The sequence below is a fragment of the Oncorhynchus kisutch genome, linkage group LG24, assembly GCF_002021735.2.
Source record: "Oncorhynchus kisutch isolate 150728-3 linkage group LG24, Okis_V2, whole genome shotgun sequence".
NCBI lineage: Eukaryota > Metazoa > Chordata > Actinopteri > Salmoniformes > Salmonidae > Oncorhynchus > Oncorhynchus kisutch.
The window spans coordinates 27,730,538-27,757,519 of NC_034197.2; the positions used below are offsets into that span (position 1 = coordinate 27,730,538).

General features: G+C 40.1%; 1 protein-coding gene across 1 annotated transcript in view; it reads right to left on the minus strand.

Annotated features, from left to right (window-relative positions):
* LOC109869045 (plexin-D1) overlaps positions 1–26,982 on the minus strand; it is a 118,190-nt gene that overhangs the window by 2,187 nt on the left and 89,021 nt on the right. Inside the window, exons 24-35 of the mRNA XM_031803458.1 lie at positions 25,466–25,596; positions 24,570–24,768; positions 24,216–24,362; positions 23,730–23,886; positions 17,112–17,215; positions 16,259–16,322; positions 14,854–14,888; positions 13,877–13,981; positions 13,154–13,317; positions 12,904–13,051; positions 1,484–1,624; positions 1,211–1,285 (exon numbers count right to left, since the gene is read on the minus strand). Of these exons, the coding sequence (XP_031659318.1) occupies positions 1,211–1,285; positions 1,484–1,624; positions 12,904–13,051; positions 13,154–13,317; positions 13,877–13,981; positions 14,854–14,888; positions 16,259–16,322; positions 17,112–17,215; positions 23,730–23,886; positions 24,216–24,362; positions 24,570–24,768; positions 25,466–25,596 (1,470 nt within the window). The remainder of the gene's footprint in view (positions 1–1,210; positions 1,286–1,483; positions 1,625–12,903; positions 13,052–13,153; positions 13,318–13,876; positions 13,982–14,853; positions 14,889–16,258; positions 16,323–17,111; positions 17,216–23,729; positions 23,887–24,215; positions 24,363–24,569; positions 24,769–25,465; positions 25,597–26,982) is intronic.

The window sequence follows — 26,982 nt, forward strand, 5'->3', positions numbered from 1 at the left end:
ATTACGGCCTACCGGGGAACAATGACTTGCCTTGTTCAGGGGCAGAATGACAGATTTTTACCTTGTCAGCTCAGTGGTTCGATCCAGCAACTTTTTGGTTACTGTCCTAATGCTCTAACCACTAGGCTACCTGCCGCTCCATTTGCTGTTGGTGTGGAGGGATATTTTGGATCTCCTGGGTTGGTTAAGGGCTTATGAGTAAGCATTTCACTGTAAGGTCTACTACACCTGTTGTATTTGGCGCATGTGGCAAATACAAGTTGATTTGATCTTTAAGGACACGTGATCTCCTGTACTGACGCTTCATGCCCTGTTTTTCTCTCTCTCTCTCTCTCTCTCTCTCTCTCTCTCTCTCTCTCTCTCTCTCTCTCTCTCTCTCTCTCTCTCTCTCTCTCTCTCTCTCTCTCTCTCTCTCAATTCAATGGCTTTATTGGCATGGGAAACATATGCTACCATTGCAAAAGCAAGTGAAGTAGATAACAAAATTGAAATAAACAATAAAAATGTACAGTAAACATTACTCACAGAAGTTCCAAAAGAATAAGACATTTCAAATGACATATTATGTCTATATACAGTGTTGTAATGATGTGCAAATAGTTCAAGTAAAAAAGGGAAAATAAATACATGTAAATATGGGATGTATTTACAATGGTGTTTGTTCTTCACTGGTTGCCCTTTTCTTGTGGCAACAGGTCACAAATCTCCCTGTTGTGATGGCACACTGTTGTATTTCATCCAGTAGTTATGGGAGTTTATCAAAATTGGGTTTGTTTTCAAATTCTTTGTGGATCTGTGTAATCTGAGGGAAATATGTGTCTCTAATATGGTCATACATTTGGCACGAGATTAGGAAGTGCAGCTCAGGTTCCACCTCATTTTGTGGGCAGTGTGCACATAGCCTGTCTTCTCTTGAGAGCCAGGTCTGCCTACTGCGGCCTTTCTCAATAGCAAGGCTAACCTCACTGAGTCTGTACATCCCTTAAATTTGGGTCAGTCACAGTGGTTAGGTATTCTGCCACTGTGTACTCTCTTTGTTTGGGGCCAAATAGCATTCTAGCTTGCTCTGTTTTTTTGTTGTTAAATCTTTCCAATGTGTTCTCTCTCTCTCTCAATTCCATCTGGAATAAAGTCTGGTGATAAGGCTGGAGATGGGGCCAGTTTAAACGTGTCAAACAGCTAATCCAGGTCAGTGGTAGTGGGATCTTACCTGGTTCCTGTATTTCTTGGCGTATTTGTAGATCTCCGTCAAGGCCAGGTTGGTGTTGAACTCATTTCTGTATTTCTGCGAAACGGAAAACAGAGTGAGCATTTCATCACAATATCAATCCTTCAAACTTTGTCAGCTCAAAAAGCAATAGACAGATACAGATTCAATGTTGTAGCACGGTTAAATGCAGAGACAGTCCGCCACCAAGGCTAACAAATTACATCTATCAATCAATTAATTAATACTTTTATTGATCTGCCACCCCTCTCTCACCCGTGACTCCTCGGCCAAGTGGGCGTTCATCTCCTGCTCACTCAGTGGCGCCATCTCATGGATCTGTTTGTAATAGCACTGTACCCTCTTCTTGTATTCTGGGATCTCCTTGGCATACAGCAGCTTGTTAGTGGGAGAGTCCTGAAACCAGAGAAGAAGTCCTCTTTAGTCAAAGTAACCTCCTGAAAGACAATTCCCATAGACGGCCTCATAGAGAAGTGAGATTTGAAAATTCCTAATAAGACCATTTAGTCAACACCTTTGAGCACAAATCATCCAGCCATCACAATTGTATATTCATCCATCATTGCTCCTCACGCTACTTTCTGTGTGGACTGAATGCTAGTGCATTTGTCAGTTTGGCAGAGTAAACCAGATGCAACCCGGATATAGACGGTCCATGAATCTGCGTATGCGAACATGAGTAGAATACGTTGAAAACAATGGTCGGCCATCTTTTATAGCTCAGTGGTCCAGTCTCGCGCCAGTATATGGTGAGTGAGATCGATGGTCAGTGAGTTGTTAACATGACTGTGGGCAGCATGATCTGTGGTCATGGTGTGGTTGGTCTATGGAAGCTTCTCTAATGTCAAACATGTAAGGTGTGGTGTACCGCATGGCAGCTCTCTAGGCCCTCTACTCTTTTCTATTTTTTACCAATGTTCTGCCACTGGCATTAAACAAAGCATGTGTGTCCATGTAGGCTAATGATTCAACCATATATGCATTAGCAATCACAGCTAATGAAGTCCCTGAAACTCTTAAAAAATTGTTACAGTCTGTTTTGGAATGGGTGGTCAGTAATAAACTAGCCCTGAACATTTCTAAAACTAAGAGCATTGTTTTTGGTACAAATCATTCCCTATGTTCTAGACCTCAGCTGAATCTGGTAATGCAATGTGTGGCTGGTGAACAAGTTGAGGAGACTAAATTACTTGGTGTTACATGATGTAACAGTCATGGTCAAAACATATAGATTCAATGGTTGAAAAAATGGGGAGAGGTTTGTCCGTAGTAAAGAGATTCTTTGACAGCACACTCCAAAAAGCAAGTCCTGCAAGGGTTTTTTCACAGTCCCCAAATCCAGAACAAATTCAAGAAAGCGTACAATATTATATAGAGCAATTATTGCATGGAACTCTGTTCCATCTCATATTGCTCACATGAACAGCAAGCCTGGTTAAAAAAAACTGTAAACCAACACCGCACAGCACAACACCTCTCCCCTATTTGAACTAGATATTTTGTGTGTTGTATTGAAATAAACAGTTGAAGAAGGAATTTTACATACACTTAGGTTGGAGTCATTAAAACTTGTTTTTCAACCACAACACAAATGTTCTTGTTAACAAACTATAGTTTTGGTAAGTCGGTTAAGACATCTACTTTGTGCATGGCATAAGTCATTTTTCCAACAATTCCAACAACATGGGACCACGCAGCCGTCATACCGCTCAGGAAGGAGACGCATTCTGTCTCCGAGAGATGAACGTACTTTGATGTGAAAAGTGCAAATCAATCCCAGAACAACAGCAAAGGACCTTGTGAAGATGCTGGGGGAAACAGGTACAAAAGTATCTATATCCACAGTAAAACGAGTCCTATATCGACATAACCTGAAAGGCCACTCAGCAAGGAAGAAGCCACCGCTCCAAAACCGCCTTAAAAAAAGCCAGACTACGGGTTTGCAACTGCACATGGGGACAAAGATTGTACTTTTTGACAAAATGTCCTCTGGTCTGATGAAACAAAAATAGAACTGTTTGGCCATAATGACCATCATTATGTTTGGAGGAAAAAGGGGAAGGCTTGCAAGCCGAAGAACACTGTAACGACTCTCGCTGGAAGGCATGGGCCAAAGCGCAGCGTGGTAAGTGTTCATGATAATTTATTTCACAAAAACACTCAAACAAAATAACTAAGTGAAAAACCGAAACAGTTCTGTCAGGTGCAGGCACTAAACAGAAAATAACTACCCACAAAACACAAGTGGGAAAAAGGCTGCCTAAGTATGATTCCCAATCAGAGACAACGATAGACAGCTGCCTCTGATTGGGAACCACACTCGGCCAAAAACAAAGAAATAGAAAACATAGAAATAAAGAAACTAGAATGTCCACCCTAGTCACACCCTGGCCTAACCAAAATAGAGAATAAAAGCCTCTCTATGGCCAGGGCATGACAAACACCATCCCAACCATGAAGCACGGAGGTGGCAGCATCATGTTGTGGGGGTGCTTTGCTGCAGGAGGGACTGGTGCTCTTCACAAAATAGATGGCATCATGAGGAAAATGTATGTGGATATATTGAAGTAACATCTCGAGACATCAGTCAGGAAGTTAAGCTTGGTCGCAAATAGGTCTTCCAAATGGTCAATGACCCCAAGCATACTTCCAAAGTTGTGGCAAAATGGATTAAGGACAACAAAGTCAAGGTATTAGAGTGGCCATCACAAAGTCCTGACCTCAATCCCATAGAAAATTAGTGGGCAGAACTGAAAAAGCATGTGCGAGCAAGGAGGCCTACAAACCTGACTCAGTTACACCAGCTCTGTCAAGGGGAATGGGTCAAAATTCACCCAACTTATTGTGGGAAGCTTGTGGAAGGCTACCCAAAACGTTTGACCCAAGTTAAACAATTTAAAGCCAATGCTACCAAATACTAATTGAGTGTATGTAAACTTCTGACCCACTGGGAATGTGATGAAAGAAACAAAAGCTGAAATAAATCACTCTCTACTATTATTCTGACATTTCACATTCTTAAAATATGATATGAAGATTTTTTCTTAAGATTAAATGTCAGGAATTGTGAAAAACGGAGTTTAAATGTATTTGGCTAAGGTGTATGTAAACTTCCCACTTCAACTGTAAGATATGTGTGCCTTTTTTCTGTCCTTCAGCTGTTCTTGTCTATTAATGTTCTGTATTATGTCATGTTTCATGTTCTGTGTGGACCTCAGGAAGAGTAGCTGCAACAGCTAATGGGGATCCTAATAAAATACCAAATACCAACAAATCTATGGTGGGTGTATGGTCCATGGTCACAGCGAGTGGTTGGTGTTATCACTGTGTGATAGGTCAGCACCTCCCTGTGCTGAGACAATGAAGAGAGGGCCAATGGTTTCCTCTCTTCACAATAGGAAAGTTAAACAACCAGGCCAGACATAACAAATCATATCCACAGCCACAGAGAACCAGGCCAGACATTTGTATTTATTTATTTAACACTTATTTTACCAAGTGAGTTGATTGAGAACACATTCTCATTTATAGCAACGACCTGGGGAATAGTTACAGGGGAGAGGAGGCAATGAATGCGCCAATTGGAAGACATAACAAACCATGTGCACAGCCACAGAGAACCAGGACAGACATTGACCATGTCCACATCTACAGAAAACCAGGCCAGACAAAAACCATGTCCACAGCCACAGAGAACCAGGACAGACATTGACCATGTCCACATATACAGAAAACCAGGCCAGACAGAAACCATGTCCACAGCCACAGAGAACCAGGACAGACATTGACCATGTCCACATCTACAGAAAACCAGGCCAGACAAAAACCATGTCCACAGCCACAGAGAACCAGGACAGACATTGACCATGTCCACATATACAGAAAACCAGGCCAGACAGAAACCATGTCCACAGCCACAGAGAACCAGGCCAGACATAATAATCCATCCTTCTACTTACATCTGCTACTTCTACAAGATACTGACAGCATTTACAATGGTACTGAACACATTATTCAATCTTTAAGAAAGCTTCACTTGTAAGGTATTTTGTTGAGCATACAGACATGCATTTGTGTGTGTGTGGTATCGCGCCTAGGAAGACTCCAGCCACTGTCCCTCCTCATGATAGGGATCCCTCTCTTCCTGTCCACAAGGTCATTTCCTATGGTTCCTCCATCTGCCTGGCGACCCCCTGTGACCCCTAGCACCCCCCACCCCTCCCTCCCTGTCTGCAGGACACCAGATAAGGTTTCTGTGGAAACAACTCTGTTTCCAAGCCTTCGCTCAACCCTGCAGAGCAACGGCTAATCCAGATCCCTTACTGACCTGTCCTGTCCCCTGACCACCAAACACACACACACACGCACACACACACACACACACCGATGGTTAATCCAGACCTTTCCTGCCCTGCTCTTCCTATGCTGACCACTCAAGCAGAGAAAAGAGTTAAGTCTCCACTCAGACAGTCTAATAACTTTCTGTCCTATCTAAAGAACAGAAAACATCTATACACAGACAGCACAGCTGACGACACCAAGTCTTCCCAATAACAGACAGAGAAAAAAGGATGAGATGATCATCCTGATGTTTTACAATGCCATGGTGTGTGTGTTTCTGTGTATTACATGTTTGAGGTGTGTGCATTGGCTCTCTGGCAATGAACAAGTGGAATAAATCATAATGCTTTGGTTTCATCTGAAAGAGCAGCATTAAGTATCTCTGGGGAGGAAGTCAGTCAAAGAGACAGGAAGCAGAGTGTATGCTATGGGTCGCAGCTTCAGAGGGATGAGACTGTTTGTGGGAAGTGAGGACACTGAAACACACACACACACACTTTGAAGAGTGAATTCCTGATGCCCATGACCTTGGCTGAGCAGACTGGGCTGAAATATCATGAGGAGAGGTAGACAGACAGACTGGAGAGAGGAGGGGAAGGGTTTTGGCAGGGACTGGGGAGGAATGTGGAGATAGGTGATGACAGTGAGAATCATTTTGGGAAAGTGTGTGTGTGTGTGTGTGTGTGTGTGTGTGTGTGTGTGTGTGTGTGTGTGTGTGTGTGTGTGTGTGTGTGTGTGTGTGTGTGTGTGTGTGTGTGTGTGTGTGTGTGTGTGTGTGTGTGTGTGTGTGTGCGCGCGCGCGTGTACGTTTGTGTTTAAGTATACTTTATGTTTGGTTTGGTTTATTTGGATCCCCATTAGCTTTTGCCCGAAACAGCAGCTATTCTATCTGGGGTCCACACAAATACTACAATTGAGATGGATGAAATCATACCTTGAAGGCAGAACTCAGTGTGTCAGAGTGAGCAATGAGCTGTCGCCCACTCATAGCTATGATGTGGGCGTGCCCCAAGGGTCAATACTGGGGCCCCTCCTGTTCAGCCTGTACATTAATGATCTGCCTTCTGTCTGTACTGGGTCTGAAGTTCAAATGTATGCAGATGATACAGTGATATATGTGCATGCAAAGAGCAAACAACAAGCTGCACAAGAACTCACTACTGTAATGGTCCAGGTTACAAAGTGGCTCAGTGACTCGTGTCTGCATCTCAATGTGAAAAAAACTGTTTGCATGTTCTTCACAAAGAGGGCAACAGATGCTACTGAGCCAGATGTCTATGTGTCAAGGGAGAAGCTCCAGGTGGTATCCGATTTTAAGTACCTTGGCATCATACTTGATTCCAACCTCTCTTTTAAAAAGCATGTGAAAAAGGTAATTCAAATAACCAAATTCAACCTAGCTAATTTCCGATTTATACGAAATTGTTTGACTACAGAGGTAGCAAAACTGTACTTCAAATCTATGATACTCCCCCACTTAACATACTGCTTGACTAGTTGGGCCCAAGCTTGCTGTACAACATTAAAACCTATTCAGTCTGTCTACAAACAGGCTCTCAAAGTGCTTGATAGGAAGCCCAATAGCCATCATCATTGTCACATCCTTAGAAAGCATGAGCTCTTGAGTTGGGAAAATCTTGTGCAATACACCGACGCATGTCTTGTATTCAAGATCCTTAATGGCCTGGCTCCCCCTCCACTCAATATTTTTGTTAAACAGAAAACCCAGACATATGGCAGCAGATCCACAAGGTCTGCCATGAGAGGTGACTGTATAGTTCCCCTAAGGAAAAGCACCTTTAGTAAATCTGCATTCTCTGTGAGAGCTTCCCATGTCTGGAATACACTGCCATCAGACACACATAACTGCACCACATATCACACTTTCACAAAATGCTTGAAGACATGGCTAAAGGTCAATCAGATTTGTGAACATGGTCCCTAGCTGTGTGTTGCCGCTCTCCATGTTGTCTGTTGTCTGTAGCTTGTGAGGTGTGGAAACACTTTGTTGCTTTTATGAATTTTGTCTTGCTGCTTTTTGTTCTATGTTGCTCTGTCTGTATGCTACGTCTTGCTTGTCCTATGTTGCTCTGTCTGTATGCTATGTCTTGCTTGTCCTATGTTGCTATGTCTTGCTTGTTCTATGTTGCTATTGTCTATATTGTAATTGTTTTTAATAACCTGCCCAGGGACTGCGGTTGAAAATTAGCCGGCTGGCTAAAACCGGCACTTTTACTGAAACGTTGATTAATGTGCACTGTCCCTGTAAAAAAATAAAATAAACTCAAACTCAAACTCAAAACATGACAAGTAACAAAACACGGACACACAGACAAACAAGAACAGTAACACACATTTTTTATACAACCATATAAGAATAATACAAATACAAATAATTATGTAGATTGTGTGTATTAGAGTGTGATAGAGTGTGTGTTTGTCTGTGTGTCATTTCACAGTTCCTATTGTGAAATGACACAATAGGTCATTTGGCTGTTTGTTTGAGTAATTGGAGATGGAAGGGAGTTCCACCCGAAGACAACGCTAGTGTCATGTCTTGTGGGTTATGTGTGGGTGTCTGAACTATATGTTATTTGATTAAGCAGACAAATATTTGTCACGGTAATACACTCAGCAGGACCCTGTCTTTCATAAATATCCAAATAACTTCACAGATCTACATTGTAAAGGGTTTAAACACTGTTTCCCAGGCTTGTTCAATGAACCATAAACAATTAATGAACATGCACCTGTGGAACGGTCGTTAAGACACTAACAGCTTACAGACGGTAGGAAATTAGGGTCACAGTTATGAAAACATAGGTCACTAAAGAGGCCTTTCTACTGACTCTGAAAAACACCAAAATAAAAATGCCCAGGGTCCCTGCTCATCTGTGTGAACGTGCCTTAGGCATGCTGCAAGGAGGCATGAGGACTGCAGATGTGGCCAGGGCAATACATTTCAATGTCCGTACTGTGAGACGCCTAAGACAGGGCTACAGGATGATCAGCTGATCGTCCTCGCATTGGCAGAACACGTGTAACAACACCTGCACAGGATTGGTACATCCGAACATCACACCTGCGGGACAAGTACAGGATGGCAACAACAACTGCCTGAGTTACACCAGGAACGCACAATCCCTCCATCAGTGCACAGACTGTCCGCAATAGGCATAGAGAGGCTCTGACTGAGGGCTTGCAGGCCTATTGAAAGGCGGGTCCTCACCAGACATGACCTTTATCGCCTATGGGCACAAACCCACTGTCGCTGGACCAGACAGGACTGGCAAAAAAGTGCTCTTCACTGATGAGTCGCGGATTTGTCTCATCAGGGGTGATGGTCGGATTCGCGTTTATCGTCGAAGGAATGATCGTTACACCGAGGCCTGTAATCTGGAGCAGGATCGATTTGGAGGTGGAGGGTTGGTCATGGTCTGGGGCGGTGTGTCACAGCATCATCAGACTGAGCTTGTTGTCATTGCAGGCAATCTCAACGCTGTGCGTTACAGGGAAGACATCCTCCTCCCTCATGTGGTACCCTTCCTGTAGGCTCATCCTGACATGACCCTCCAGCATGACAATGCCACCAGCCAAATTGCTCATTCTGTATGTGATTTCCTGCAAGACAGGAATGTCAGTGTTCTGCCATGGCCAGCGAAGAGCCCGGATCTCAATCCCATTGAGCAAGTCTGGGGCCGGTTGGATCGGAGAGTGAGGGCTAGGGCCATTCCCCCATAAATGTTCGGGAACTTGCAGGTGTGTTGGTGGAAGTGTGGGGTAACATGTCACAGCAAGAACGGGCAAATCTGGTGCAGTCCATGAGGAGGATATGCACTGCAGTACTTAATGCAGCTGGTGGCCACACCAGATACTGACTGTTACTTTTGATTTTGACCCCCCCTTTGTTCAGGGACACATTATTCCATAGCCACATGTCTGTGGAACTTGTTCAGTTTATGTCTCAGTTGTTGAATCTTGTTATGTTCATACAAATATTTACACATGTTAAGTTTGCTGAAAATAAACGCAGTTGACAGTGAGAGGACGTTTCTTGTTTTTTCTGAGTTTATTTCTCATTGAAACTAAACGAGAAGCAGCTAATCTCTCATCAACCCCCAACCAGGAAAGACCGGCTTGCATGATATTGATGTTTGTTCTGTATGTGCAATTAAAAGGGTAAGGTGTACTGCTATTCTTTGAGCCAGCAGTAGCTTTGCAAGCTCTTTCCTTGCTGCACTTGACCAAATTACCAGACAGTAATCAAGATGGGACAAGACCAGAGACTGAACAACTAGTACAGTTGATGTTTGTGTCAAAAACACAGAACTTCTTGTAACAGACATACCCCTTCCCCATCTTCACAACAACTTTGTCAATATAACTTGACCATGATAACTGGCCATCCAATGTTGTACCTAGGAGTTTAGTTTCCTCAACTTTCTCAATGGTCACACCTTTATGCACAACTCCAGTTGAGATTTAGGTCTTAAAGAATGTTTTGAACCAAATACAATGCTTTCACTATTAGATGTATTTAAGACCTATTTATTATTAATCACCCATTCTGATACCATTCTGATATTTAGAGCTCACTGGCTTTGGATGCTGACATGTAGAGTGTGGAATCATCTGCATAAATAGTAATTCTGTAGCTTTGCGTAAGACCAGTGGCAAATCAATTGTAAAAATAAATAAATAGAGAAGAGTAATGACCCAAGGCAACTGCCCTGAGGGACACCACACGGTACATATTTCATCTTAGAGAAGCTTATATTGGATAAATAACTCTCCAACAATGTGATGGCATGTGATCTAAAGCCATAGCAAGTGAGTTATTTCAATAACATTTAAACATTTTATTTTATGTTAATTTAACTACAGTGGGGAGAACAAGTATTTGATACACTGCTGATTTTGCAGGTTTTCCCTATTTACAAAGCATGTAGAGGTCTGTCATTTTTTATCATAGGTACACTTCAACTGTGAGAGACAGAATCTAAAACAAAAATCCAGAAAATCACATTGTATGATTTTCAAGTAATTAATTAGCATTTTATTGCATGACATAAGTATTTGATCACCTACCAACCAGTAAGAATTCCAGCTCTCACAGACCTGTTAGTTTTTCTTTAAGAGGCCCTCCTGTTCTCCACTCATTACCTGTACTAACTGCACCTGTTTGAACTCGTTACCTGTATAAAAGACACCTGTCCACACACTCAATCAAACAGACTCCAACCTCTACACAATGGCCAAGACCAGAGAGCAGTGTATGGACATCAGGGATAAAATTGTATACCTGCACAAGGCTGGGATGGGCTACAGGACAATAGGCAAGCAGCTTGGTGAGAAGGCAACAACTGTTGGCGCAATTATTAGAAAATGGAAGAAGTTCAAGATGACGGTCAATCACCCTCGGTCTGGGGCTCCATGCAAGATCTCAACTCGTGGGGCATCAATGATCATAAGGAAGGTGAGGGATCAGCCCAGAACTACACGGCAGGACCTGGTCAATGACCTGAAGAGAGCTGGGACAACAGTCTCAAAGAAAAACCACTACGCCGTCATGGATTAAAATCCTGCAGCGCACGTAAGGTCCCCCTGCTCAAGCCAGCGCATGTCCAGGCCCATCTGAAGTTTGCCAATGACCATCTGGATGATCCAGAGGAGGAATGGGAGAAGGTCATGTGGTCTGATGAGACAAAAATAGAGCTTTTTGGTCAAAACTCCACTCGCCGTGTTTGGGGGAAGAAGAAGGATGAGTACAACCCCAAGAACACAATCCCAACCATGAAGCATGAAGGTGGAAACATCATTCCTTGGGGATGCTTTTCTGCAAAGGGGACAGGACGACTGCACCGTATTGAGGGGAGGATGGATGGGGCCATGTATCGCGAGATCTTGGCCAACAACCTCCTTCCCTCAGTAAGAGCATTGAAGAAGGGTCGTGGCTGGGTCTTCCAGCATGACAACGACCCGAAACACACAGCCAGGGCAACTAAGGAGTGGCTCCGTAAGAAGCATCTCAAGGTCCTGCAGTGGCCTAGCCAGTCTCCAGACCTGAACCCAATAGAAAATCTTTGGAGGGAGCTGAAAGTCCGTATTGCCCAGCGACAGCCCTGAAACCTGAAGGATCTGGAGAAGGTCTGTATGGAGGACTGGGCCAAAATCCCTGCTGCTGTATGTGCAAACCTGGTCAAGAACTACAGGAAATGTATGATCTCTGTAATTGCAAACAAATATTAAGTTCTGCTTTTCTGATGTCTCAAATACTTATGTCATGCAATAAAATGCATATTAATTACTTAAAATCAATGTGATTTTCTGGATTTTTGTTTTAGATTCCGTCTCTCACAGTTGAAGTGTACCTATGATAGAAATTACAGACTTCTACATGCGTTGTAAGTAGGGAAACCTGCAAAATCGGCAGTGTGTCAAATACTTGTTCTCCCCACTGTATGCAAGTCAGTTAAGAACAAATTCTTATTAACAATGACGGCCTATCCCGGCCAAACCCTGACCCGAACGACGCTAGGCCAATTGTGCGTCGCCCTATGGGACTCCCAATCACATCTGGTTGTGATACAGCCTGGTATCGAACCAGGGTCTGTAGTGACGCCTTGAGCACTGAGATACAGTGCCTTGGACCGCTGGCCACTTGGGAGCCCCAACAAAGTCTGCACTGAAATCTAACAATACAGCTCCAACTATGATCTTATTATCCATTTATTTTAGCCAGTCATCTCATCTGATTCAGTGCAATACAAGTTTAGTACCCTGCTCTATATGCATGCTGAAAGTTAGTTGTTAACTTGTTCTCTGAAAAATAGAGAGAATTGTGTTTAACCAAATACAATGCTATCAGTTTACTAAGAAAAGGCAGCAAACTGATTGGGTGGCTGCTAGAAGCAGCAAAGGGTGCTTTACTATTTTTAGGCAGTGGAATGACTTTAGCTTCCGTCCACGTTTTTTAGGCTTTGGTTTAAGATATAGGAAATAGGGGTGGCAATACAGTCTGCTATGATTCTCAATAGTGTCCCATCATGGTTGTCTATACCTGGTGGCTTATCATTATTGATGGATAACAATCATTTTTCCACCTTTCCCATATTCAAAACAGCAATCCTTCTCTTTCATTATTAGATATTTTTTACAAAAATATGATGGTTCACTATTCAACATTGTCATTTCACATCTGAGTTTTCCACAATGATTGTAATGTGTGTGTGTCTCATGTGCAATACAGTGTGTCTTTGTAACCATGTGAATGCGTTGAGTGCGATCATCACTTAACAGTAATTGTTTATACATGTGTAATGTGTGTGTCTCACCTTGCCCAGCTGCAGGTCTGAAACGGAGCAGGCATCTATGAAAGCCTGGGCAATGACAGACAGACAGGCGTCCATGTGGTCCGTCTTTTCAATGTCAAACACAAACTGAGGGTTCTTCAGGATGTTCACCCAGAAACGCAGAGGTAAACTATAGAGATGAGACAACATTATGTGAGCTTCATGAACATCTTGCATTATGGATACTGTACTGCTTCATTGATGAGTAGATGCATCTCATTCCCCAACCTACCAGTTGGTCTTCCAGATGTGCAGGGTGTCGGGGTCGGTGATGCCCCTCTTGTCCGCCTGCTCCTCCAGGAAGTCAAAGAAGTATTTGATTGCCAGCGGCGGACGCTCTGCAGGAATACTGAGGATGGCCTGGAACAAGTCATCGAGGAACTTCTGCAGTGTTCCCTACGAAACCATGGGATCAGACATGGAACCAGAATTGGATTGTTTGGAATTCTGGGATTGTTTTTTACCTTTATTTAACTAGGCAAGTCAGTTAAGAACAATTTCTTTCCCCCACCTTGTCAGCTCAGGGATTCGATCTTGCAACCTTCAGTTACAAGTCTAACGCTCTAACCACTAGGCTACCTGCCGCCCCATGTCACTGTAAATAGAACTGATGATGGATTGATTGCCAACGATGATGGAATGATGCCTCTGCTTTAGCCAACTACTTGAGTTGCGACTGTCATGCCAAACTGTTAAGGATCACAATCGTACTAGTTTGGGAATCATGATGATGATCTTGTAAATAACTTGTATTTTTGCATTTAAGCCTCCATTTTGGATCTGTGTGGGTCTCCATCTCTCTAAGTATGCTCATAATTAACATGATAAGCAGTTGGCTAGCTGAAGCAGTAACAGATGGGCATCCAGGAAAGGCTGGCACGGCTTTCTGTCACTGTTCTGGTTGTACACTGTGGCTCATTCAAGATGGCTGCCACACTGTGGGTTGTGTGCTTACCTTGGTGGAGAGGAGGCGGGTTAGGTAGATCTCAGGGAGGACCTTCTTACGATGACTCTGTCTGTGGGACTTCTTATTCTCAAACGGCTCATCATGAGGCAAGACCTGGAAGGGCGGGGGCAGAGGTTAGAGGTCAGGGTACAAAAACATCCAATCAGCATGGTGGGGATATAACCTAAATCTAAATAGGAATCTACTACGGAGGTGTGACTAACATTTGACAGGGAGATTAAATGAAAACAAGTGTTCTTGTATGAGAGTTTCAGTTAATACTTTTACCATTTCAAAATGTTTTCACTCACTTCTAAGTACTGAACACAACCCAGGAACGACAGTGGGGATTTATGAGGTCTGACTAGCATGATGTCACTTTATGAAATGCTGCAAGGGACATTGCAACATTTTGGAAGTTTCTCTGATTGCTGTACAGTAAACCAGTATGAGGTGTCTAACATGCTCCTACAGGACAGGGGTGTGGAGGTGGAGGAGAAAGAAAGGACACTGTTGGTTTCACTCTACTGAGCCAGTCCAGGCCAGCACACCATAATATGTGCTACATCAACAAATAACTGCTCAAGAAATGACTAAAGCTATTCTCTCAGTGATATGTATGCCAGAGAACTCATTTTATCGAACTGAAAGTTAGCATATCTGAGCCATTTTTTCAATGGCTTATGTGGTATTAGTGCTGTCATGAAAGTGCTCACACACACTCTTATGAAATTGTGTAGTTAGTGATTTATTGCTCAGGCGATCCCTGTGTCTGTCTGCGTTAAACTGAGTTCTCTCTGAGACCAATGGGACTGATGACAGACTGAATGGGGTTAATAGAGGTGAATGAGAAAGCTCTCTGTCCGTGTGTGTGTATGTGCGTGTGTGTGTGTGTGTGTGTGTGTGTGTGTGTGTGTGTGTGTGTGTGTGTGTGTGTGTGTGTGTGTGTGTGTGTGTGTGTGTGTGTGTGTGTGTGTGTTACTTACCAAATGGACATATTTCTCTGTGTCCAAGTCTTTGGCTGCAGAGGGAGAGAAAAAAACAGAACAAAACAATGAGAGAAGGAGAGAGTGAGAGAGAGAATGAAAGAAGACCGGAGGGGAGACAAGTAATAGACAGAAAAAAAGGAAGCACTCATGAAGAGACAGAGGTTTATGGAAATCAAAGAGAGAGTGTAATTAGAGAGCGATGAAAAAAAAAAGATTATGAGTGAAAGAATGAGAGAGAAAAGCTGAAAAGAAACAGAGAGAGGCAGACAGAGTCTGTGATTGGTGCTGGAGCCAGTGAAATGAGTTTATAATGCTCACACATCGTCAGACCAGAGGTTCACTCTCTCCCTGGTTTACACACACGCACGTGTGAGCACACACAAACACAGCCCAATAGTGGCTGTGCTCTCATTACTCCAGGCCTAGTATTGGCAGGACAGGCCGGTTTTAGCTAATCACAGAGAGGGGGAAAGGTGTTTTACATTAGTCAAGGTGTACTACAAATCCATTAGGCCTGGCCTTTGAGCTGCTGGCCCAGTTTGGACCACTTTAGCCTGTCTCTGGCCCAGTATGAATTAGAGGAGAGGCCCTAATCATTGGGATGGACAGAGCAGTCTGTCAGAACCGAAGTCCTGTTCTGGATGAGTTTAGCAGACCCTCCCAAACTGAACCGGAACGTTGACGGCCCAGCAGAGGAGTCAACTGTTCATGCTTATGGATACTGATATAAACCATGCTGTTGAAAAGTCTAAATCCACTGTGTGTGTGTGTGTGTGCCTGTGTATCAGTGTGTGTGTGTGTGTGTGCATGCTTGTGTGTATGATTAAGTTAGTGTGTTTATGTGGATACAGCATGTTTGTGGTTTGAAATGAATGTATGTCTGTGGTTTGGTGTGTGTGTGTATATATATATATATGTGTCTAATGTGCTCAAGATGAGATGAGTGTATGTCTGTGGTTTGGTGTGTGTGTGTATATATATATATATGTGTCTAATGTGCTCAAGATGAGATGAGTGTATGTCTGTGGTTTGGTGTGTGTGTGTATATATATATATATGTGTCTAATGTGCTCAAGATGAGATGAGTGTATGTCTGTGGTTTGGTGTGTGTGTGTATATATATATATGTGTCTAATGTGCTCAAGATGAGATGAGTGTATGTCTGTGGTTTGGTGTGTGTGTGTATATATATATATGTGTCTAATGTGCTCAAGATGAGATGAGTGTATGTCTGTGGTTTGGTGTGTGTGTGTATATATATATATGTGTCTAATGTGCTCAAGATGAGATGAGTGTATGCGGTTTTACCTTAATAAAGTATGTGTATATGTTTTTTTAAGCATGTAGGGGTGTGTGACAAGGTGACAGAGTGTGTGTGTGTGTGTGTGTGTTTGAGACCTACCTCTCCCCAGGGTGTTGTCTCTCTTGTCTTTCATGCTCATGGCGAATGACGCCCCCTCTGGAATCTGGAGGTGGGGTTAGAGGTCACAGGGTCAGGGGTGAGAGACATGGGGCACAAGAACTGGATCATTAACCGCTGCCTCGGGGTGTGTGTGTGTGTGTGTGTGTGTGTGTGTGTGTGTGTGTGTGTGTGTGTGTGTGAGAGAGAGAGTTTGTGCGTGTGTGTTTTGGGGCGGGGGGGCTCAGTAAAGTCAACACAGTGAAATGGATTGAACAGCATTGCCAGTGAACTGAAACTGTTAGTACATGCTGTGCCTCGCTGCCTTCCCAGCACTGACTAAGCAAAGCACTTAACAGCACAGGTAACAGGGCAAATGTTAGGGGTCACTGCCCAGCTGTTTACACACACACATACACACCGAAATACTCTGACACATACCAAACATACCAAGACAATAGAAAGTGCAAAGACACAGATACTCACAGACAATGACACATTGCATGTGTATGATCAGACAGACAAACTGCACATAGACTAACACACACACAGTCACCCACACATAAAATTAATGTGGCACCCATTGAGCAGTCAAGATGTCAACATTTACAGTGACTTCACCTCTCTTTCGCACGCACGCACGCACGCATACACGCACACACACACACACACACACACACACACACACACACACACACACACACACACACACACACACACACACACACACACACACACACACACACACACACACACACACACACACACACACACACACACACACACACACACACACACACACATACACACACACACACACACACACGGGCTGTGTATGATGGGAGCAGATCCTTGCCTGGTAATGTGTGACTGTGTTGAGTTTCTTCCTGCCATCCTCCATCACAGAAGTGTTATCCAGGTCCTGAAGGATCCTGCTGTTACTACCAGAAGCAAACCACTCTGCAGGAGAGGAGGAGGGGGAGGCAAATACATGTAATGAATGTTTAAATGCATTTAGCTTTCTACTGTACTGTACTAGTTTCATGTCAAGGACTAGAGTCACCCGAGCCATGAACCGTTCACTCTGTTACCATCTGGAAAATGTTATCAGAGCATCAGGTCTTGGACCAACAGGCTCTGAGACAGCTTCTACCACCAGGCCATCAGCTAACCCTATCTGTTGCCCTGCACCTTAGAGACTATTTTCACCTCAGAGACAATCTGCAAATTAGAGACTATTTTCACCTCAGAGACAATCTGCACATTAGAGACTATTTTCACCTCAGAAACAATCTGCACTTTAGAGACTATTTTCACCTCAGAGACAATCTGCACCTTAGAGACTATTTTCACCTCAGAGACAATCTGCACCTTAGAGACTATTTTCACCTCAGAAACAATCTGCACATTAGAGACTATTTTCACCTCAGAGACAATCTGCACATTAGAGACTATTTTCACCTCAGAGACAATCTGCACATTAGAGACTATTTTCACCTCAGAGACAATCTGCACATTAGAGACTATTTTCACCTCAGAAACAATCTGCACTTTAGAGACTATTTTCACCTCAGAGACAATCTGCACCTTAGAGACTATTTTCACCTCAGAGACAATCTGCACCTTAGAGACTATTTTCACCTCAGAAACAATCTGCACATTAGAGACTATTTTCACCTCAGAGACAATCTGCACATTAGAGACTATTTTCACCTCAGAGACAATCTGCACTTTAGAGACTATTTTCACCTCAGAGAGAATCTGCACATTAGAGACTATTTTCACCATTAGAGACTATTTTCACGCACCGATGCACCGACTCTCCACAATTCCAACCACCCCATCTATACTGTAAACCCTATTGTTCATTATCTATACTGTATACCCTATTGTTCATTATCTATACTGTATACCCTATTGTTCATTATCTATACTCTATATCCTATTGTTCATGATCTATACTGTATATCCTATTGTTCATTATCTATACTGTATATCCTATTGTTCATTATATATACTCTATACCCTATTGTTCATTATCTATACTGTATACCCTATTGTTCATTATCTATACTCTATATCCTATTGTTCATGATCTATACTGTATATCCTATTGTTCATGATCTATACTGTATATCCTATTGTTCATTATCTATACTGTATACCCTATTGTTCATTATCTATACTGTATATCATATTGTTCATTATCTATACTCTATATCCTATTGTTCATTATCTATACTGTATATCATATTGTTCATTATCTATACTGTATATCCTATTGTTCATTATCTATACTGTATGCCCTATTGTTCATTATCTATACTGTATGCCCTATTGTTCATTATCTATACTGTATGCCCTATTGTTCATTATATATACTGTATGCCCTATTGTTCATTATCTATACTGTATGCCCTATTGTTCATTATCTATACTGTATGCCATATTGTTCATTATCTATACTGTATATCATATTGTTCATTATCTATACTGTATATCCTATTGTTCATTATCTATACTGTATATCCTATTGTTCATTATCTATACTGTATATCCTATTGTTCATTATCTATACTGTATACCCTATTGTTCATTATCTATACTGTATATCCTATTGTTCATTATCTATACTGTATGCCCTATTGTTCATTATCTATACTGTATATCCTATTGTTCATTATCTATACTGTATGCCCTATTGTTCATTATCTATACTGTATATCCTATTGTTCATTATCTATACTGTATGCCCTATTGTTCATTATCTATACTGTATATCCTATTGTTCATTATCTATACTGTATACCCTATTGTTCATTATCTATACTGTATATCCTATTGTTCATTATCTATACTGTATGCCCTATTGTTCATTATCTATACTGTATATCCTATTGTTCATTATCTATACTGTATATCCTATTGTTCATTATCTATACTGTATGCCCTATTGTTCATTATATATACTGTATATCCTATTGTTCATTATCTATACTGTATGCCCTATTGTTCATTATCTATACTGTATATCCTATTGTTCATTATCTATACTGTATATCCTATTGTTCATTATCTATACTGTATATCCTATTGTTCATTATCTATACTGTATATCCTATTGTTCATTATCTATACTGTATATCCTATTGTTCATTATCTATACTGTATATCCTATTGTTCATTATCTATACTGTATATCCTATTGTTCATTATCTATACTGTATATCCTATTGTTCATTATCTATACTGTATATCCTATTGTTCATTATCTATACTGTATATCCTATTGTTCATTATCTATACTGTATGCCCTATTGTTCATTATCTATACTGTATACCCTATTGTTCATTATCTATACTGTATGCCCTATTGTTCATTATCTATACTGTATGCCCTATTGTTCATTATCTATACTGTATATCCTATTGTTCATTATCTATACTGTATGCCCTATTGTTCATTATCTATACTGTATATCCTATTGTTCATTATCTATACTGTATATCCTATTGTTCATTATATATACTGTATATCCTATTATTCATTATATATACTGTATATCCTATTGTTCATTATCTATACTGTATATCCTATTGTTCATTATCTATACTGTATATCCTATTATTCATTATCTATACTGTATATCATATTGTTCATTATCTATACTGTATATCCTATTGTTCATTATCTATACTGTATATCCTATTGTTCATTATCTATACTGTATATCCTATTGTTCATTATCTATACTGTATATCCCATTGTTCATTATATATACTGTATATCCTATTATTCATTATATATACTGTATATCCTATTGTTCATTATCTATACTGTATATCCTATTGTTCATTATCTATACTGTATATCCTATTATTCATTATCTATACTGTATATCCTATTGTTCATTATCTATACTGTATATCCTATTGTTCATTATCTATACTGTATATCCTATTGTTCATTATCTATACTGTATATCCTATTGTTCATTATCTATACTGTGTATCCTATTGTTCATTATCTATACTGTATATCCTATTGTTCATTATCTATACTGTATATCCTATTGTTCATTATCTATACTGTATATCCTATTATTCATTATATATACTGTATATCCTATTGTTCATTATCTATACTGTATATCATATTGTTCATTATCTATACTGTATGCCATATTGTTCATTATCTATACTGTATATCATATTGTTCATTATCTATACTGTATATCCTATTGTTCATTATCTATACTGTATATCCTATTGTTCATTATCTATACTGTATATCCTATTGTTCATTATCTATACTGTATATCCTATTGTTCATTATCTATACTGTATATCCTATTGTTCATTATCTATACTGTATATCCTATTATTCATTATCTATACTGTATATCCTATTGTTCATTATCTATACTGTATATCCTATTGTTCATTATCTATACTGTATATCCTATTGTTCATTATCTATACTGTATATCCTATTGTTCATTATCTATACTGTATATCCTATTGTTCATTATATATACTGTATATCCTATTATTCATTATATATACTGTATATCCTATTGTTCATTATCTATACTGTATATCCTATTGTTCATTATCTATACTGTATATCCTATTATTCATTATCTATACTGTATATCCTATTGTTCATTATCTATACTGTATATCCTATTGTTCATTATCTATACTGTATATCCTATTGTTCATTATCTATACTGTATATCCTATTGTTCATTATCTATACTGTGTATCCTATTGTTCATTATCTATACTGTGTATCCTATTGTTCATTATCTATACTGTATATCCTATTGTTCATTATCTATACTGTATATCCTATTATTCATTATATATACTGTATATCCTATTGTTCATTATCTATACTGTATATCCTATTGTTCATTATCTATACTGTATGCCCTATTGTTCATTATCTATACTGTATATCCTATTGTTCATTATCTATACTGTATATCCTATTGTTCATTATCTATACTGTATATCCTATTGTTCATTATCTATACTGTATATCCTATTGTTCATTATCTATACTGTATGCCCTATTGTTCATTATCTATACTGTATATCCTATTGTTCATTATCTATACTGTATATCCTATTGTTCATTATCTATACTGTATATCCTATTGTTCATTATCTATACTGTATATCCTATTGTTCATTATCTATACTGTATACCCTATTGTTCATTATATATACTGTATATCCTATTGTTCATTATCTATACTGTATATCCTATTGTTCATTATCTATACTCTATATCCTATTGTTCATTATATATACTGTATATCCTATTGTTCATTATCTATACTGTATGCCCTATTGTTCATTATCTATACTGTATATCCTATTGTTCATTATCTATACTGTATATCCTATTGTTCATTATCTATACTGTATATCCTATTGTTCATTATCTATACTGTATATCCTATTGTTCATTATCTATACTGTATACCCTATTGTTCATTATCTATACTGTATATCCTATTGTTCATTATATATACTGTATATCCTATTGTTCATTATCTATACTGTATATCCTATTGTTCATTATCTATACTGTATACCCTATTGTTCATTATCTATACTGTATATCCTATTGTTCATTATATATACTGTATATCCTATTGTTCATTATCTATACTGTATATCCTATTGTTCATTATCTATAATGTATACCCTATTGTTCATTATCTATACTGTATATCCTGTTGTTCATTATCTATACTGTATATCCTATTGTTCATTATCTATACTGTATATCCTATTGTTCATTATCTATACTGTATATCCTGTTGTTCATTATCTATACTGTATATCCTATTGTTCATTATCTATACTGTATATCCTATTGTTCATTATCTATACTGTATATCCTATTGTTCATTATCTATACTGTATGCCCTATTGTTCATTATCTATACTGTATATCCTATTGTTCATTATCTATACTGTATATCCTATTGTTCATTATCTATACTGTATATCCTATTGTTCATTATCTATACTGTATATCCTATTGTTCATTATCTATACTGTATATCCTATTGTTCATTATCTATACTGTATATCCTATTGTTCATTATCTATACTGTATGCCCTATTGTTCATTATCTATACTGTATATCCTATTGTTCATTATCTATACTGTATGCCCTATTGTTCATTATCTATACTGTATATCCTATTGTTCATTATCTATACTGTATATCCTATTGTTCATTATATATACTGTATATCCTATTGTTCATTATCTATACTGTATATCCTATTGTTCATTATATATACTGTATATCCTATTGTTCATTATATATACTGTATATCCTATTGTTCATTATATATACTGTATATCCTATTGTTCATTATATATACTGTATATCCTATTGTTCATTATATATACTGTATATCCTATTGTTCATTATATATACTGTATATCCTATTGTTCATTATATATACTGTATATCCTATTGTTCATTATATATACTGTATATCCTATTGTTCATTATATATACTGTATATCCTATTGTTCATTATATATACTGTATATCCTATTGTTCATTATATATACTGTATATCCTATTGTTCATTATATATACTGTATATCCTATTGTTCATTATATATACTGTATATCCTATTGTTCATTATATATACTGTATATCCTATTGTTCATTATATATACTGTATATCCTATTGTTCATTATATATACTGTATATCCTATTGTTCATTATCTATACTGTATATCCTATTGTTCATTATCTATACTGTATATCATATTGTTCATTATCTATACTGTATATCCTATTGTTCATTATCTATACTGTATATCCTATTGTTCATTATATATACTGTGTATCCTATTGTTCATTATCTATACTGTATATCCTATTGTTCATTATCTATACTGTATGCCCTATTGTTCATTATCTATACTGTATATCCTATTGTTCATTATCTATACTGTATATCCTATTGTTCATTATCTATACTGTATATCCTATTGTTCATTATCTATACTGTATGCCCTATTGTTCATTATCTATACTGTATATCCTATTGTTCATTATCTATACTGTATATCCTATTGTTCATTATCTATACTGTATATCCTATTGTTCATTATCTATACTGTATACCCTATTGTTCATTATCTATACTGTATGCCCTATTGTTCATTATCTATACTGTATATCCTATTGTGTACACATCAGTTTACTTGTTATTGATATTGTACTGCAATGTTGAGGGAGCTAGCACACAAGTATTTCGCTGCACCTTTTATACCTGCTGTAAACTGTGTATGTGAGGAATACAATTTCATTTGATTTGATGTTAGTTAAGCTACGAAGTAATAATTGGTCAAATAGCTCCTTTGCATGGCATTACTTCCACAACTGGGGAGTTGAAGGTGAAATGAAAGTGACTTTTCTCACCCAGGTCTACGTCCTCTGCCCGGGGCCACTGGGAGAAGGGCAGGTTCTTATAGAAGGCCTCTAGAATCTTCTCCTTCACCTGACAGATGGTGTCTGTGTTCACAACCTTCACGGCCAGAGAGTCCATACCACATCCCTGGAACGACACGTTGATGTTCTGGACACACAGAGAGAGGGAGGCAGTGAATGTCACAATGTCAACTTCTTTTACTTCAGATGTTTGATTATTCCTGTTGATTGATTAAGCTGGTTCATTATTCCCGTTGAGTGATTAAGCTGGTTCATTATTCCTGTTGAGTGATTAAGCTGGTTCATTATTCCTGTTGATTGATTAAGCTGGTTCATTATTCCCGTTGAGTGATTAAGCTACACATAGTTGAGATATTGTAAACTCTATCGTAGGATGGACATATGATATATGCACATAGCAAGAGGTGAACCAATCAGTGGGCAGTATATGACGTGCGTTGTTGTGTGGTGACTGACCTGTGGCTTGGCCTCAACGTTCTCTCTGAGCAGCCACTCCTCGTTCAGTGTGTACCGGGCCTTCCCTGTGATGGCGTCTATAGAACCCTTGTTGATCTGCTGCTTGATGGCACACAGTAGCAGGAAGAAGGGCTCGCCCACGGTCTCCTGCAGAAAACACAGTAACAAGTTGATAACATAACATTAACATTGAGACTGTTTGTCAGTAAAAGGCCCAGACTGTAACCAACTGGACAGGGAATACTCGTGACTGGATACAAAAACATTTGACGGGAGTCTCGTTCTATTGTCATTACGTTACGTTCTATTGTCTCACTCCTTCTCTTTTCACAACTTCCTCCCTGCCTCCCTCACCTTGAGGTAGCTGTACATGCAGATGGACATCCAGTTGGTGAGCATCTTCTCCACCACAGACTCTGTCCGTCGCAGCATCAGCTTGGGGTTCTTGGCGGCCGAGGCATCGATCAGATCCACCAGCAGATCCTTCATAATGCTGGTGTAGTACTCCAGCTTACCATGGAGGGCGATAGTGAGCAGGGATGCCAGGCTACACCTGGGGACACACAGAAAAACATGTGTGTGAGCACAGAGTAAAGAGACATATACGATTCACACAACATGATTTAGTCCCCACACCTGAGAATACATTGAGTTACGTGTATGTTCTGAGATGTCCCAGAGGATGGAGGGGGTGAAACAGTAAAGGTAGTTGGGAGATTCCCATAACAAAGAACCACTAATTTAAATTTTTTTTTAACTAGGCAAGTCAGTTAAGAACCAATAATTTTTTTCAATGACGGCCTAGGAACTGCCTTGTTCAGGGGCAGAACGGCAGATTTTTACATTGTCAGCTCGAGGATTTAATCTAGCAACCTTTCAGTTACTAGTCCGACACTCTAACCACTAGGCTACCTGCCGCCCCAGGAGACCAGGCAGGGGAAACATTAAAGACACACCACTGCTGTGGTACTGAGCCTGGAGAGGAAACAGTGAAAGGGTCTGGCCTCCAGAATCAATATGAGGAACCTCCAGAACAACTGTCTATTTTTAGACTGATACACTATATGCTGAGGTGTTGTTGTATGAAGCTGGCAAACAGGCGGCAGGTAGCCTGGCGTGTAGGAGCGTTGGGCCAGTAACCCGAAAGGTTCCTGCATCCTTTCTAGTCAAAACCATAATCAGTTGTATAGTAGTCAGTCACGGTACTTTGGGTTTGAAGTACAAATTGGTGTCATGGTTTTCATGGTTACCTGTCGCGTATTGCAAAGTCCTTCTGTTGCTCCAGTGCATGGACAAAGGTAACCAGGAAGTGCTTGTTGTTGAGAAGAGTTGAGAAGAGAGTGATTCCCTCCTCCATGTTAGGCTTGGCTGTGTTAGAGGGCTGGAGAGAGAGAAAGAGAGAGAGAGAGAGAGAGAGTGAGAGTGAGAGAGAGAGAGAGAGAGAGACAGAGACAGAGACAGAGACAGAGACAGAGACAGAGACAGAGACAGAGACAGAGACAGAGACAGAGACAGAGACAGAGACAGAGACAGAGACAGAGACAGAGACAGAGACAGAGACAGAGACAGTTGGAAAGGATAGAGAAAAGAGAGAGTTATGTGTATTGAACCAATCAGGGCCCAGTTTACCAAAAGCATCTTAAGGCTAAGTCATCGTTCGTTAGAAACTTTGTAGGCGCATCGTTACATCTCCAAGCTGTTTCCCAAAACCATCGTTATTAATGTTTCCCTTGAAAACCCTCATAATCTAACACCTGCCACTCGAACAGCTAAGTACATCGATAGATGCTTTTTTGCCCTCCCACGGCACTTTATACACAGAAGATTTCCGCATTGTTTATCCGCCTCTTTGGAACCACCGATAACTTCCGAACAAAGTTGACTACAAATACAAAGTTGCCAATGTCCTTGCAATTGATTAAAACAGCAGCGTTGCCTATCTTTCGATCCTATCAGTATCAACACATGCCTCAACAACGCACTTAGCGAACGTTATCTCTGCATGGTGTTTTGGGAAACGTATGTTACATTTTTGGCAGTTGCAGGAAAGATGCATGGTTAAAACACGTTATAGGGAAACCAGGAGCTGTTCAATCAGACTCCTCTCTAATCCAAATCCACCTCATACCAGAGTATGACCACTAAAACTCATTATCGCTTTCCACCGGCTTTCTCATAACATCATCACTGTCCCCAGGTGCTTTCTAGTACTGTCTTCTAAACACTCCTAGCCTAGTTAATGCGGATGTATCCTGTCTAACGGTGCACCTAAGCAGTGCTCTGATGAAGTCTTCCCTCTGGACTGCAGCCATATGCTCCTGTTTCCACAGTGACAGAAGGAGAGCAGGGCTGTCCATTAAGATAAATGGCCGCCTGTGAGATTTGGACGCCGTGACCTGGAAAACACTTCACGGGAAAATAATGAGGATCTGAAACCCCTTTTCACCTCTAGACAGGCTCCCCTGGCTGTCGACCCAAAACCATGCATTGTTGCAATAGTAGAGCTCACACACACACACACACACACACACACACACACACACACACACACACACACACACACACACACACACACACACACACACACACACACACACACACACACACACACACACGTCGGAATGGTTATGGTAGACTGAGTGCTGTGCCATCATCATCATGGAGACGGTGGGAAGTGTGTCAACAACCTGCCAGTGTTTGGGTGGGCTGGGATAGTGTTTGACAACGTAAAAACTCTCTGAATCATAAGGACTGGCAGCTGGTGAAT